Source organism: Penicillium hispanicum, assembly GCF_028827665.1.
Source record: "Penicillium hispanicum strain IBT 35686 chromosome Unknown utg000007l_segment0_segment0, whole genome shotgun sequence".
In the NCBI taxonomy this organism is placed as follows: Eukaryota; Fungi; Ascomycota; class Eurotiomycetes; order Eurotiales; family Aspergillaceae; genus Penicillium; species Penicillium hispanicum.
This window is the reverse complement of record NW_026623199.1, coordinates 1,968,093-1,981,907: the sequence shown is the minus strand read 5'-3', so window position 1 is coordinate 1,981,907 and position 13,815 is coordinate 1,968,093. Positions and strand designations below refer to the sequence as shown.

Here is a 13,815-nt window from a genome sequence, read left to right as displayed (position 1 = left end):
TGCTCCACGCGATGCATCATCTCTTGGCTGTCGCCGCTCTCCGATCTCACAACGACAGGCGCTTCCCCGGGCCGGGGATGGTGGCCGTGGGCCAACCCGTTCTCCGGACTATCGACTGGCTCCTGAGCCTCCCCTTGCGGAGCGTCGAGATAAGCATCTCGTCCACCAGTAGGCGTCCGGTGTGCCCGCGAACAAGGTTGACCGTTGGACTAGGGGGAATGCTGAGTCCGGGCGTCAAGTTCATGCCGCAGATAGACACAGGAACCCACTGCAGCGTCGGAGGCCTGTGATGCAATGGACTGGTTTTATAGAGCGCCTGCCCGCTGCTCGTCCGCCACTGGCGTTGCGGAAACGCTGAGCTATACTTCCAACCCCCAGCGAGCCATGCCCACGTCATGGCCCAACCAGCCGAATTCACCTCTCTCTGGTGGCCCGAGGAGAGGATCAAGGCCACGCTCGACACCAAGTACATCGTGAGCCGGCTGCGGCCCGAACTGGTCCCAAGGCTGTTCGATCTGCCGCGATGGGGCGAAGGCTTGACCAGCGAGACGTACATGGAATGGATCCTCCTCAAGGCCGGTCGTCTCTTCCTCATCCTCGACGCGATAGGGATTCCCGATCGCATCTTTGCTCTGGTCGACGAATCCTGCGACGACGATGATCTCCCCATTGCCGAGCAGAATGTCGATCAGTTGTGTCTGTCGCCCACCGGCAACGACCCGGACCTCGACACCAACTTCTTCCACGCTCAATGGCGCTTCCTGGTGCGCGGCATCGCCGAGGGCCAGCATGTCACCTATACCGGCAACGAGGGCGTGCCGGTGGAAGTCGTTCGCGCCACCACCAGCAGCGGCCTGCATGGTCGCGACGAGTCTGTCGACAAAGTCATTCTGGCCGGCTCCGTGTGTAAGGTGTATATGCGCACGCAGGTGCAAGTCGGCGGCGCTCCTCACTTCTTCTCGTCCGACGAGGTCCTGGCCGAGATCCGGGCCTTGCGCAAGCTGGCTCACCAGCATGTCGTCTCCATCTACGCCTCCTACTTTGTTGACGACACCGTCTGCGTCCTGTTCACCGGCGCTGAGACGGATCGCACCCTGCATAGCTTCTTGACCGACGAGCCACCCGCCTTCAAACGTCTCTCCAAGGAGCGGCGTCGCCAGACCCTGATCACTTGGCCGCATTGCTTGATGTCGGCGCTCTCCTGGCTGCACGCCCGCGGCCATTCGCACGGCGCCATCCGACCCTCCAACATCACCGTCGACGCCAACTATCACATCTGTCTCGGCCAGTTCCAGGCCCTCGACTCCCTGCTCGCTCCGCCGCGAGTCAACGACCTCGAGTCCTATCAATACTCAGCCCCCGAGCGCTGGGTGCGCGTTGCACCGCCCGTCCAGCAACCGGCCGCTCCCAGCCGCACCATCCTTCCATCAGGAGGTCGCACGGCGCGCAGAAAGAAGCCGACGCGACTTGCCCTCGCACCGCTCAATGAGAGCCCTCTCTCGTCGCCCGAGCTCCCTCGCCCCGACTCGGCCGCCTCCAAGGGAACCGTCATTCGGATCGGCCTGCCCGGCTCCCCGTCGCGCTTCTCCTTTGCCTTCTCCTCCTCCTCCTCGTCCTCGTCCTCTGCCGCCTCCGCCGGCACCAGCGAGGCAAGCCCCAACCTGACCAAGAGCCACCGCAACCCCATCTGGGGCAGATGGGCCAAACCCACCATCTCAGCACCGTCCATCACGCCCTCGACCTCGACCACATCCACCTCGACCACCAACTCCTCCTCCAACTGCTCCTCCACCACGTCAGCCGCCTCCATCATCTCCCAGCCCACCTCGACAACCTCCACGACCTCCAACCCGCACTGCCCCCCCTTCACAACCTGGCAATCCCACCAAACCAACCCCGCCGCCTCCGACCTCTTCTCCCTGGCCGCCATCATCCTCGACATCCTCACGCACCTCTGCAAACGCTCGCAGTCCTCCTTCGCCTCGCACCGCAGCGCGCGCAACCGCTCCGCCGGCCGCGGCGGCGGCATGGCCGACGCCTCGTTCCACCTCGCCCGCAACGCAGTGCAGGTGCAGTCCTGGATCGCGCTGCTGGAAGGCGACGCGCTGAAGCGCTGCCGCCGCGACCGCGGCAGCGACCGCGTGTTCTGGGCCGTGCCGCGCATGCTGATCGTGCTGCGCGCGATGCTGGCGCCCGAGCCGGAGAAGCGGCCGGATGCGCGGCGCGTGCGGAAGAGCTTCGCCGCGGCCATCAGGGAGATTCCCGCCGGCAAGGGCGAGGGCCTGGCGGTGGCGGTGCATTGTACGCCGGAGAAGACGGAGGCGCGGCGCAGGAAGGAGGAGGAGAAGAGGGAGAGGGAGAGGGAGAGGGAGGCTAAGGAGAGGCTGCGGGCCGAGCGGGAAGAGGCCGTGTCGCAGACTCGGGGGGAGCCGGCGCTGTCGTCGTCGTCGGTGTCGGAGTTTGAGTTTGGATTCTCGGATGCGGCGAGTGAGAGTGAGACGAATGGCGAGGAGGCAGAAGACGAGCCGGAGGAACGAAAGGAAGAAAAGGAGGAACGAAACGAGGAGGAGAAGGAGCCGTCGCTGCTCGAGGAAGATGAAAATGAAGCAGAAGACGATGTGGAACCAGCTGTCCAGGTGGAGCGCGTGTCGCCTCAGCTTGAACTGCCAGATCTCGATGTGAATATTACCGGGATCGAAGGCTTGACCTTCCGGGAGTAGACAGAGAGAGGGTCTGCTCTGCGGTGGTTGCTGGGTCTGTATTAATACCTGGGTTGGAGTGCATGGCTTGAACGACTGGACGAGTTATTTAATTCTATAGAACGCTCCCTAATAATCATTTCGTTGCACGTATACACGAGCGAAGCACACCAAGACGGGTCAACGCACCCGGGCGTAGAAATCAATAGCTACCAACCAATCGGTAGCTCAATCGTAGCTCGTTTATCATACAATCGCAAGAATGGATATCGATACAGTGCCTCAGATCGCTGTCGTAGCTGACCTGGCAAAGATGCTCTTGCCCTCACAGATAAAAGGCAAAGATCCCCAAGGCTCCAGAGAGCACCACGGAAACGGCGAGTAGCCGCTCGGTGCTAGGGTTGCCCGCAAGCATCACTGCGTTGGCTGCGCCCTTCTTGGTGGAAGAGGCGCCGGCACCAGAAGTCGTGGCCGTGCCGGCATTACCGGCGGAGGCAGTTCCCGTGGAGTCGGACGAACCCTTCTGGTAGGTCTGGCCCAGAGTCGGAAGGGGCGAGTTGGGATCGACAGCCCAGCCGCCCGACGTCGAGGCAGGGCACTCCATGCCGCTGATTCTGGAGGCGGACTCCTTGTAGGCAGACAGTGCAACGCCGGTGGGACTCAGGGTGGCCCAGTGAGACTTCAGGTTGTCAAAATCAGGCGAGATGGGGGTCGGGGTGCCCTGGCGGGTCCAGCCATCCTGCACCAGAGTGTTGGTGGCCGCGGCATTGGCAACGGACGGGCCATAGCTGATCAGACCGTAGTCATTGGTCTCCTCGATCCACTCGTAGATGATCGCACCGGACCAGGTACCCGACATCTCACTGCCAAAGATGGCAGCTTGGTCATCAAAGGTTCGAGGTGCCGGAGCGTTGCAGCCGGTCTCAGAGAAGAAAATGGGGATGGGGTAGTCCGTCGCGTTCTTCTGCAGCATATCATAGCCGGACACGGTGTAGCTGGAGTCGCCACACCACTCGTAGGCATTCAGCGAATAGAAGTCCAGACGTTCAGAAGAATTGCCGTGACAGGCCATATAGTTCTGGAGCATGGGCCGCAAGGCAGCAATGTCGGCGGCTGAGTAGCCGACGGGGATCTCCCGGTATTTCTTCTCGTCACGGTACGCCTTGATGTCGCGGGCCGCAGCCAGGACGTACGGAGCCGCCGGCGAGCCCTCGGCGGTGGTGAGGACTTCATTGCCGACGAAGACACCGCCGGTGTTGTCATACTGCTGGAACTCGTCCAGGACCTCCTTGAAGCGATCGAACTGGGTCTGGTTCCAGTGTGGGTCGGTCTGGCAGGGCTGTCAGTGTCTGGTTTCTTGGCTTGTGGGTTTGCGCCGGGGGAGGGCTGATCACAACTGACCTGTTCAATCTGGGTGGTGAAGGTGTCAAGGTCGACGAACAGGTAGATCCCTGCGTCCGCAAAGGCCGTCATGCAGCCCTTGTGGTCGGCACTGGCATCCACGTGGTACACGCGAATCGCATTGGTGCCCAGCTCGGACATGCGAGCGATATCCCGCTTGCATTGGGCGGTGTTGATCAACGGATCGTCGGGGGTAAGCTGATAGGCGATTCCTACACGAACGGAACGTTAGCCAGGCCATTCGGGGCCAGTGGATCCGGGAGGATAGCCGATTACCCTTGATGTAGTACTGGGTGCCGTTCTCGTAGAAGAACTTGGACCCAACAGCCGAGATGGTTGGGATGGCGCCCACGGTGGCCGCCTGCAAGCCGGCCAGCAGCAACGGCGACAGCGCGAGGGAGAAGAAAAACATGGCGAATAATAGGCTATTACTGCAAATGATATCGTAACACTCGTAGAGAGCCAACCGCGAGCTGGGATTGGTGAGATGGAGGAGAACGAAACGAGAGTAAAACCTGGACAACGAGGGAGTCCCAGGGTAAGCGATGCCTCCAATGGCAGAAGGAGCGACTGGGAGCCACGAGAAAACAATCGACCGAACGAAAGAAGGGGGGAAATGTCAACGAGTCCAGTGAGGACAACACGAAAGGGCGAACGAGAATTCCAGATTTGGGCTTGGCACCGTTTCGCAGGGTTTGCAGTTTAGCGTGGCCATTCCGGCAACGACCGTATCGGACGCCGATAACGAAGTGCATTAGATCCATAGATAGGCCTAGATATGTACATGTGTACATACATATGTACACATGTAGAAATACACACTAGGTGCAAGCCACATGGACTCCTGCAGCTCAATTGGAAATGGGGATGGAAACAAAGAACGATACGAAGCACAACCTCGCCGTTGGGCCGGTCCTAGATCCAACGCTGCATCGCTGGTGGAGTCGGGATTTAAAGTAGAGGAATAAAGTCACGACATCCGATGGTGCGAGAATCTAGGCGGTTGACGGGAGGGAAAAAGGGATAAACAGTCCAAGCGGACGGTGCATGCAACTGCAACTCTTCTCTCGTGCATCCGCACCCCAGAACCCACTCCTCCCACTCCTCCCACTCCGACTATCCATCGTCACCACACCACATGGTTGCACCGGCTCTCTATCACAGCTCCGAAGCTCGGATATTCTCCAAAATCCTGTGCATCACGATTCTGCGATGAAGACCCGAAGTCTCCACTTCCTGGAGTCGGGAACGATCTGCCTCTCTCATCCTCAAACCCGGTTTCGCAAGCTTCTGGATCCGATCAGCGGTCACGGTCACGATAGTCTCGCCCGCGGTCTGGAAGGCTCATTATTGGGCACGAGCGGACTTGGGCCGCTATCGTTGCCGATCAGAAGAGGGGAAAGCAGGACTAGGCCCGTATCCGACTCAATCACGACAAGGCCTCGATGGCACTCCGTGAAGGCGAGGGCGAGGAGCAAACAACATCGCGAGCCAATCGACCCGATACACCGGAGGACATGCTACGTGGAAGACATGCTCTATCTATAGCGCAACCTGAACCACGTCGAAACCAGTCGGTGCCACGGGCGCAAGTCCAGACTTCCCCCAATCCCCACTGGCTCTCGCCCATTCCGACCAAGTCCGCCAATGGTGATGCCCAATCTCACTGCGTTCGTCAGCAGTGGGCCTTCTGTCCATTGCGATCGACTGCGTCGACCCTAGACTCTTGGCCATGCTCTGTGCGATCTGCGACCCCCCCGTTCGATTCTCATGACGTTTCCGCAAAAGGGGCAACTCTGAGATGAAAAAAAAAGAGAGTCTATAATAAAGTCTCGTCCGCATCCGGTTTCTTCCCCCCACACAAGCTTGCACCCTTTTTTTCTACCTCTGCCCTGGTCGACTCATGATTGCCCCTTTTGTTGCGGCATGGTCCCCTAATCTGGCCGGCCACTCTGTTCCACTTTAATTCGCCACGTTCTTCCATCTTCACAGAAACCTCCAGAGCGATCATTCCCTCGTTGCAAAATGGCAACCACCGAAGAAACGACCTCACCGTTTCGCATCTCGCCCCGCGATCAGATCCAATTAGAGCGCAATGAAGCCTTCCGGGCCATGCGTGAGCAGCTGCGCCGCCAGGACTGTGGCATGGAAGGCCCCAGCTTCTGCTCTACCCACCAACACACCTGCTCGTCCGCCGACCAGGAGTCGCTGCGCCTGCACCGCGACATCATCCACACCCTCCTCGTGCCCCTTTTCTTGATCAACCACCAAGCGGAGCGTGTCGCGGCGCGCGCCTTGCCCACCACAAAAGGGGCGGAGCCCGAACGGGCTTTTCGGGGCGAGGCGCGTAGTGCTTTTGCCTGGCTCCACTGTATTTTGATCGAGGAGCACGATTGGTATCTCACCGCACGCTGCCCCGCCTGTATCGTCCATCACGTCTTGCACTCCGAGCCGACCATTCGGTTTGTCACCGTCGCCGCCCAGCTGGCCGGTCCACGCTCAGGCTTTGATTGCTGGCTGGCTGCTCTCGAGACCGCGGTGCGGGAAGACCCCTTTTGGGGCGACGCCTTCTGGCCCGACATCGAGGAACGCGCTTCTCGCTTGACCGACGGCGTGCGGCAGCTGGTGCGCCAGTGCCATGAGCTTCGCACTTCTCTCGACAGCCCGGCCTGCGCGACTCCGTCGCTGGCCAAGGCATCCCCACCGGTCTACGAACGCGCCACTACCTGCACGATTGCCATCAAACCCTCGAGTTTTGCGCGGAAGCAAGTCCGCCTCGGTCGCGAGGAACAGCGCTATCGCTCGTCGCTAGTCTGGAAATCGTGGAACTGCTCCCGGGAGCTTCACCAGCCCCTGGGTGATGGTGCTCCGATTCAGTCCCGACGACGTTCCATGACTTCGTGAATGTCATTGAGGAACGATGGTTTCAAACAACTGGAGCCGTCGGGCTTTTCTCCTCTCCCTGGTGCATTACACCACCCCATACCAGCGTATTCTACGGAATCACCTTCCGCCCGTCCAATTTCCCTCCTACATACGGGAACCACCCCGAAAAAAGAGGGGCCAACAAAGAGGTACTCTTGGGGTGATTTGAGGACCCAAATGGAAGGATTAGCTGCGAAGCTGCCAATCCATCCGGGTTGCGGCTGAGCACCATATCGGAACGCAAAGACTGGACTGGTAGCCCAGCTCACCGCAGTCGGTAAAGACATGCGCGTCCAGATCTCCACGGGCAAGTGTACAGCACAGCCCTCCCGCAACACTGCGGTGACCGGCGTAGACGGCATCAGGTCGTCGTGAAACACTGGTCGCACGAGCGGCCGAGCCGCCTCCGACTCGCTCGAAGCGACGGGGCTTTTGGTTAAATTAAATAATGACGTTTATATACCCATCTAATAACCCGAGATTGACGGGGTCCTTTATTATCATCGTTCCAGAAAATAATCATAATCCATCCATATCATGATGCCACCATGCCATCGGTATGTCGTTTTAATTTGTATGTCTCCGCCCGTAGCATTGGATTCATTTCCCATGGGTTGTCGAATATTATTCCTCACGTCCGACAGGACACGTTTCGCGAAACCATGCACTCAATGCGAGACCGCGGTGGAGCCCGGAGATCAGCCCAGGGCTGCGAACCAGATCGGGGCCAACGGGGGATGTGCAAATTACAACGGCCATCGCGATCGGGCCCATCGCGATCGGGTGGCACCTGCTAAAACGTCGGAGGGAACCGAGTGGCCCGGGGAGAAAGGGAGGTGGACAAGGACAAGGGTCTCCAACTCGTTCAAGGAAGCCGGCTTTGGTATGGGGTAGTTGGATACATGATGGAAGGACTGGTACGCCCCCGGGAGAAAGCAAGTACCTGCCCCGGTGCTCCCGTCATGGGCACATCTGAGGTACTTGCGTTCTGGAGGACATGTACCTCCATGTGTGCTCAACCCCCTCCCAGTGGCAAAATTTGGCCCGGAAACGGGGACGACTGGGGAGGTACTGGGTACTTGGTGGCCACACCGTCATGCAGTGCATTTGGCTGGGCAGCCAGGTACCCCAGTACCCCGGGTCCTTGGTCTGGGCCCTCGCATCCCGTGGCACAACGGTGTATCCATGGTTGTCGGTTTGGATGGCCGGATGAGAAGGTACCTGCCAATTTCCAAACGAAGTTCCCGGCGTCCCAACCGCCCATCGTATCTCTCTCTCCCCGTCATCAACTCGATGCAGAACCGAAAATGATCGCCCCAGCCGCGTGGGGCTCACGCAGCGTCTGGAGCCAGTCGCGCCGCAGCACTTCCAGTCGCGGCCCGTCTAGACCGGCGCTGCACATTTTTAGCACTCCTGCCTCGGGTCTTCGAAACACCCTGCAGCCAAACACTGGGCGGAGCGAAGGGGGAAAAAATCAAACCTGCCACACAAAGTTCACAGGGCGAGGAAAACACACCACGGCCACGCCCAAAAGCAATTATTGCATTACCCAAAAGCCCCAGTTGCGTCCGGGGGCGCGATCCAGCCCGGATGCCCAAAAGGTGCGGAAACCGATGACTCGACGACTTAGCCTGGTCTAGAACGCCGCCGCCTGCGCGCTCGCCGCTGCGTACCCGGTACCCGCTTGGGTGCTGAGCTGGCAGTACTAGACCCGTGTACCCAGTACCAGCCCTCGCCCTCGACGGTCCAGCTCGGTCTCTTTTCTCTCCCCTTACTCCGTCACCCGTAACTCCGCTCTCTCTTCTCTCCTTCTTGATCCTGTTCTCTACTCTCTCGTCTTCTGGTCTTCCTCGTCTTGCACCCTGGCCATTTTACTCCTCTACCTCTCCCTCTGCAGCCTCTCGCCTTCGCCTTCGCCTTCGCCTCCGCCTCCGCCTCCGCCTCGTCTGCTCCCTCCCTGCACGGCTCATCCATGCTGGCCGCTGTCGCTCTCCGCCCTCCCGACCGGACTGCCTGGATGAATCCCCAAGAGTGCAATGGGCGGTGGTGGTCTCCAAACGCTGTGCCAGACGACCTAGTCATGCCCTCGCCTGCGACCACTGTCAAAGTCGACACCGAACGACGTCTGTCGCATCATTCCTTGCCCGATTCGTCCTGCGGAGGCCCCAGTCCAGCCAAGCTCCGACGAAGAGCCTCGCAAGGATCGCTGCGCACCAAACCTTCGCCCGTCTCCCGCTTCCTCTCCAAGGGCAGTGTAGCCGTTCACTTTCCATCGTGGGAACACCGCAGTTCTTCGCCGCTTCGCAGCGAGTCTCGAACCCGGTCGGCTGATTCTCGCCTGCGCCTGTCCACCACCGTATCTCGCGGGCCGAGACCGTTGACGGCACACTCCTCCCATTCCTCCCATTCCTCCCATTCTTCCCACTCTTCGCCTTGGAATTCCCCCACATCCTTCCAGGCTGAATACCCTACCACGCTTCCGCCGACGCCGCCGGATGACGATAGCCACGTTGCGTGGAACCCGAAGTCCGAAATGCTGTTGTTCGACGCTCAGCCACCCCAAGGCCCGGCCATGATGGACGAGGGCCCGGATATGCAGACCTCTCCAGCGACCGGCCCGTCAGATACTCTCAGTAGCCCGTCCGACGGGCTATCTCACGGCTCGTCCAGCTCGGGGGGCAGTCCTGGACCCCACGACGAGATGGACTGCCGGCAGGATGTTGGGTCGTGGTTGGATCATGGAGTCAATGCCACTGGTAGGTGCTGCATCTGCCCCGTTATCTTGGATCGGTTGCTGACCTGTATTTCCTTTTAGTATCTTCTTTGGGGCTATCCAACCCACGGGGCGATGCCGTCAAGATCGTCTCGCAGACACTCCCATACCCGCGGACTGCCGATCAGTCGATCTCGATGCCTCGAAACGATACGGTCTTCTGCTCCATTGTCCAGGCCGTGCACAATCACCTCCAGCCCGGCCACTCGCCCTATATCAACGTCACTCACGCCGTCCCCGAACAGTTCAGCCTGTCCAACCTCCCCCACTCACCACCAAGTACTCCTCGCTCCCCCACTGCCGCCGACGATTATTTCAATGCCACCGTCTTCTCGAGTGCCGCCGTCGTTGGTGCTTACCATGATTTCCGAGGTCCTCTCCAGAGGACCATCTCCCACAGCCCTATGCCCATTGTCCCACCACATAGCGTTCACATTTCCGTGCTGGAACGGTATCTTCCCCCACCATCTGCCCAGGAGTACCGGGATGTGTTCTGCCCCACCCGCCCATCCTTTCTCGTCGACCGCCTATATGAACTGTCTCCCGACGGCGGCTCTCTGCTCTTCGTGTACCCGACGAAAAAGGGTGCCTCCACATTCAAGTCCCAATACCTGGGCCCTATTCTCGACCCACTCCTGCGTCAGCTTGTCGTAGTGAATGGCCTGTCCGCTGACGTAGGCCGTTATTTGGGCAAGCTCTCGACCGTTTCCCAAATGGACGACTTTGCGACGATGAAGGCCAACCTCGTCTCCTTGTGCGAAGCCCTGAGCTCACCGTCCTCTCAGTTCCAAGTGACGGATGCCGGCCGGGCGAACGCCCGCCTAGACCGGAACCTCTGGGTCGAGTGGTTCATCCACCAAGAGAGGGCCCGGATGAAGGAGGTCCTTAGTCTGTACTGGCAAAACGGCCGTCGGCCACCCGTGAGCAAAATGCTGTCTGCCGGAGGGTCCGGTGGTCTCACCGACAAGGAGGTCACATCCGCCGGACTGCTTAGTGAGATCTTTGACGGGATTCGAAAACGACCTTATGGCGAGGACAACGAACCCCGTGACGGTGTCGAGCTGGGCGTTTTTGTGATCCGCCGAGCCCACTGATCGCCTTTCTGGCACGATGCCCCTCTCGTCATGACCTCCCAAAATTCTCATCCTCCTTCTTTTTCGCCCTTCTCCTCGTCTCTTCACTTCTTGTCCTCCCACTCCCTTTGATGCAATACCTTCTTTTAAAAAATGATTCTCTGCAGTGGTTCGCCCCTCGACAGGCTGTCACGATATCATATGGGACCCTGGCGTGTGTCCTCGGAGTTGGTTCTTCATTTTTTTGCTTTTCGGCCGTGATTGCGTGCCCTGCATTTTGCTTCGGCCGGATGGAAATGGACGTGAATACCCATGATGTTGGTCTCATTGTTTGGCGATCAAGAATTGATGATCTTTTATTTCCCTTGCTTCATAATGGATATTGTTAGAATACACGGTCGAGTGTTGAGTCCAATGTACAAAGTTGATTTGGGAATCGACGTTGGGAGTGTCTCCTTTTCTGTAGTCTGCAGGTCCCCTTAATCAGGCATCGTCAGGCACCACTGCTTCACCGACTCCTTTTGCTGCTCTGATTGGGGGAGGTTTCCACCGGTATCAGCAATCGTTGTTGGTCGGTCGCTACAATTGGCGTGATGACAGCTCTTCCAATCGGACTGGATGGGTGTCACCGGAGATTGCTGGGGTTTTGGTTGGTTCAAGTATACAGTTATAGGGCATGGATTACCCAATTCTCAGGTGAACAATACAGATATTCAAGGTGTCCACACGGATCTATGCTCGGGAGAACTATCAATACATTTGTTTACTCATGACCATTCGACTCGTCCTCGACTCATCATGTACGGATGTATTGCGCCTCGATATTCACCTCGTCGCTGCAGGATTCACTGCTCGGAGGCGGTCAGATGTTTCTCCGGCACTAATCCCCATCAGGTATACGCCGCTTTTCTGCCGCCAAGCATACCGCCTTCATTCACTTGGGCTGTGAACCACATAGTCGGGTTGTATATTCCCTTGACGAGCCCACTTCGACTCGAATTCTCCCTCTTCGTCTTCTTGTGTTCTTGTGCCTCTGCTACCAACCCATTTGCATCATCTCTTGTCGATCTACCCCCAACCCATGGCGTATTCCCCAGGGCCCCCGTCGCCCGGCACTGGGCCCGCCTACAATGGCGGTTTACACTCTCGAGGGCGCTCTGCAAGCCCGAATGGAGGAGCCTCCGGACCACTTTCCAAGCGCGATAAAAGACGTTCGGCTCTCCAGGAACGCCTGCACGATTTGACGGCCACGTTCAGCCAGAACCGCGATGCGCAGTTTCGCCAGCAGCTTCATTCCTTGCAATGCGACATGACCCTCATTAACAACGCCGACCCCTATCATCCCGGCCCCCTGCCCGACTCGTCCGAAGACATTGCAATGCTGATCGAGGAGACTGTTGGCGGAGGCAAATTCGCGAAGGAAATGGCGAGCTTGTCCGGGACGTGGTATGCAAAGTTTGTACAGGAAGTGAACAATGTCAAGGAGCAGCGGGACGCGGATTTGGCGCAGATCATGGTAAGTCCTGGTCCATTGATCTGATATGAGTCCTGTTTTTTCATTTTTCGCGGCTTGCATCTCACGGATTTTGTCTTATCTGACTCTGACGTTTGCATGGCATAGGGCCGACACCAGAATAGCCTCGAGCGACACCACCGCGAATACGACTTCCGCGTGCATTTTGCCAAGGAGGAATTTAACCAGCTGTCTAGTACTCTGCGTGAGCGTCTGATGCAGAGCATTTCGAGCAAGCGCAGTCGTCTTATGCGCGAGAAAGAGCAGCTGGATATCGCCGATACCAATGCGCTGTTGCTGCACCCTAACCAATTCAGCATCACGAATCCGGCTAGCCCTGGCGGCATTCACAGCAACCGCAAGACTCGCCATACACGACACCGCGTTGATCTGGACGAGCTTGGCAACGGCATTGTGTCCGAATTGAATAAGCGCAAGCGCAAGGCGCCAGAGGAGGAGGCGGGATCGCCTGTGCGGGACACCGGGGGCATGACTCCCGCCGAGCGCTCAAAGGCGTATCTGGCGCAGCAGTCGGCTCCGACATACTCGGTCCACTCCCTCTTCACGGACAAGGAACTTAGCGCACACGCGAACCAGGCCCACGTCGCAACTGTGCATTTCTTCTCTACCTCGAAGCGCCCAGAGCAGGGGACCGGCGCCGTCACCAACGGCAACAACACCGATGCCGAAGAGACGCCCGAAGGCACCGGCCACGAGGACAATGGCACGCCCAGCGCAACCGACATGATCCGCACTGCCAGCCAGAACTTCCATGTGACGCGCTCGACGCGCACGACGGCTGCCCACAGCGCCCTCAGCGCCCTGGCTGATCTGGCCGATAAACCTGCAACCCGCCCCCCGCTGCCCTACCACGTCCTCACCAACCACCACGCGCGGCCCAATGGCAATGCGCCGCCGCTCACCTCGCTGTTGAACGACGAGGTGGACGACGACTGCGCGCGCCTGGACCGTCTGCACAGCAAGCCGGCGGGCTGGATCGACTCTTCTCTCATCGAGTTGGTCGCCGCGCCGCTGCCTGGGGACTCGGCGGGTGGCCCTCCGCCGAACCCAGACCGCTTCACCTCTCTGCACCCCGACTTCCCGCCCACCATGGGCATGCAGCTGCAGCCGTTGCGGTCGTATGCGGGGGCCGAGATGTTCCAGTCGGTGGGCATGGAGCGCGAGCGCAGCAGCAAGCGCACCCGCAACCACTGATTGCGGCCGCCTCGCCGGGGCTTTGCATTTTGTACTTTTTGCAATATGGGATCGGCGTCTGTCATGGGCCCATGGCCTTTCTTTCTTCTCTTTTGCTCTCTTTTTATCTTTACTTTCAAAGGGCAACTGATCGGGGGTTAGGGGGGTGGCGTCTGGACTTCTCACATTCTTCTGTGTCTATTTTTCAGGCGGTTGGAGCTGGCATAATCTACTGCA

General features: G+C 59.0%; 5 protein-coding genes across 5 annotated transcripts; 4 read left to right on the top strand and 1 right to left on the bottom strand.

Annotated features, from left to right (window-relative positions):
- Positions 1-395: 395 nt before the first annotated feature.
- On the top strand, positions 396-2,720 carry N7459_008536 (protein kinase domain-containing protein; the record flags this gene model as incomplete). Its single annotated transcript, XM_056947704.1, has 1 exon — positions 396-2,720. The coding sequence occupies one exon, from the start codon at positions 396-398 to the stop codon at positions 2,718-2,720; it is 2,325 nt and encodes a 774-aa protein (XP_056797214.1).
- Positions 2,721-3,024: 304 nt separating this feature from the next.
- Positions 3,025-4,512, bottom strand: gel6 (putative 1,3-beta-glucanosyltransferase; the record flags this gene model as incomplete). Its single annotated transcript, XM_056947703.1, has 3 exons — positions 3,025-4,029; positions 4,101-4,312; positions 4,377-4,512. The coding sequence occupies 3 exons, from the start codon at positions 4,510-4,512 to the stop codon at positions 3,025-3,027; spliced, it is 1,353 nt and encodes a 450-aa protein (XP_056797213.1).
- A 1,613-nt stretch (positions 4,513-6,125) lies between these two features.
- Positions 6,126-7,004, top strand: N7459_008534 (uncharacterized protein; the record flags this gene model as incomplete). The annotated part of the gene is made up of 1 exon (XM_056947702.1): positions 6,126-7,004. The coding sequence occupies one exon, from the start codon at positions 6,126-6,128 to the stop codon at positions 7,002-7,004; it is 879 nt and encodes a 292-aa protein (XP_056797212.1).
- A 1,993-nt stretch (positions 7,005-8,997) lies between these two features.
- N7459_008533 (uncharacterized protein) lies at positions 8,998-10,892 on the top strand (the record flags this gene model as incomplete). The annotated part of the gene is made up of 2 exons (XM_056947701.1): positions 8,998-9,781; positions 9,841-10,892. 2 exons carry the CDS (start codon positions 8,998-9,000, stop codon positions 10,890-10,892), a joined length of 1,836 nt encoding a protein of 611 aa, XP_056797211.1.
- A 1,060-nt stretch (positions 10,893-11,952) lies between these two features.
- Positions 11,953-13,599, top strand: N7459_008532 (Sds3 domain-containing protein; the record flags this gene model as incomplete). The annotated part of the gene is made up of 2 exons (XM_056947700.1): positions 11,953-12,387; positions 12,493-13,599. 2 exons carry the CDS (start codon positions 11,953-11,955, stop codon positions 13,597-13,599), a joined length of 1,542 nt encoding a protein of 513 aa, XP_056797210.1.
- Between the last annotated feature and the right edge of the window lie 216 nt (positions 13,600-13,815).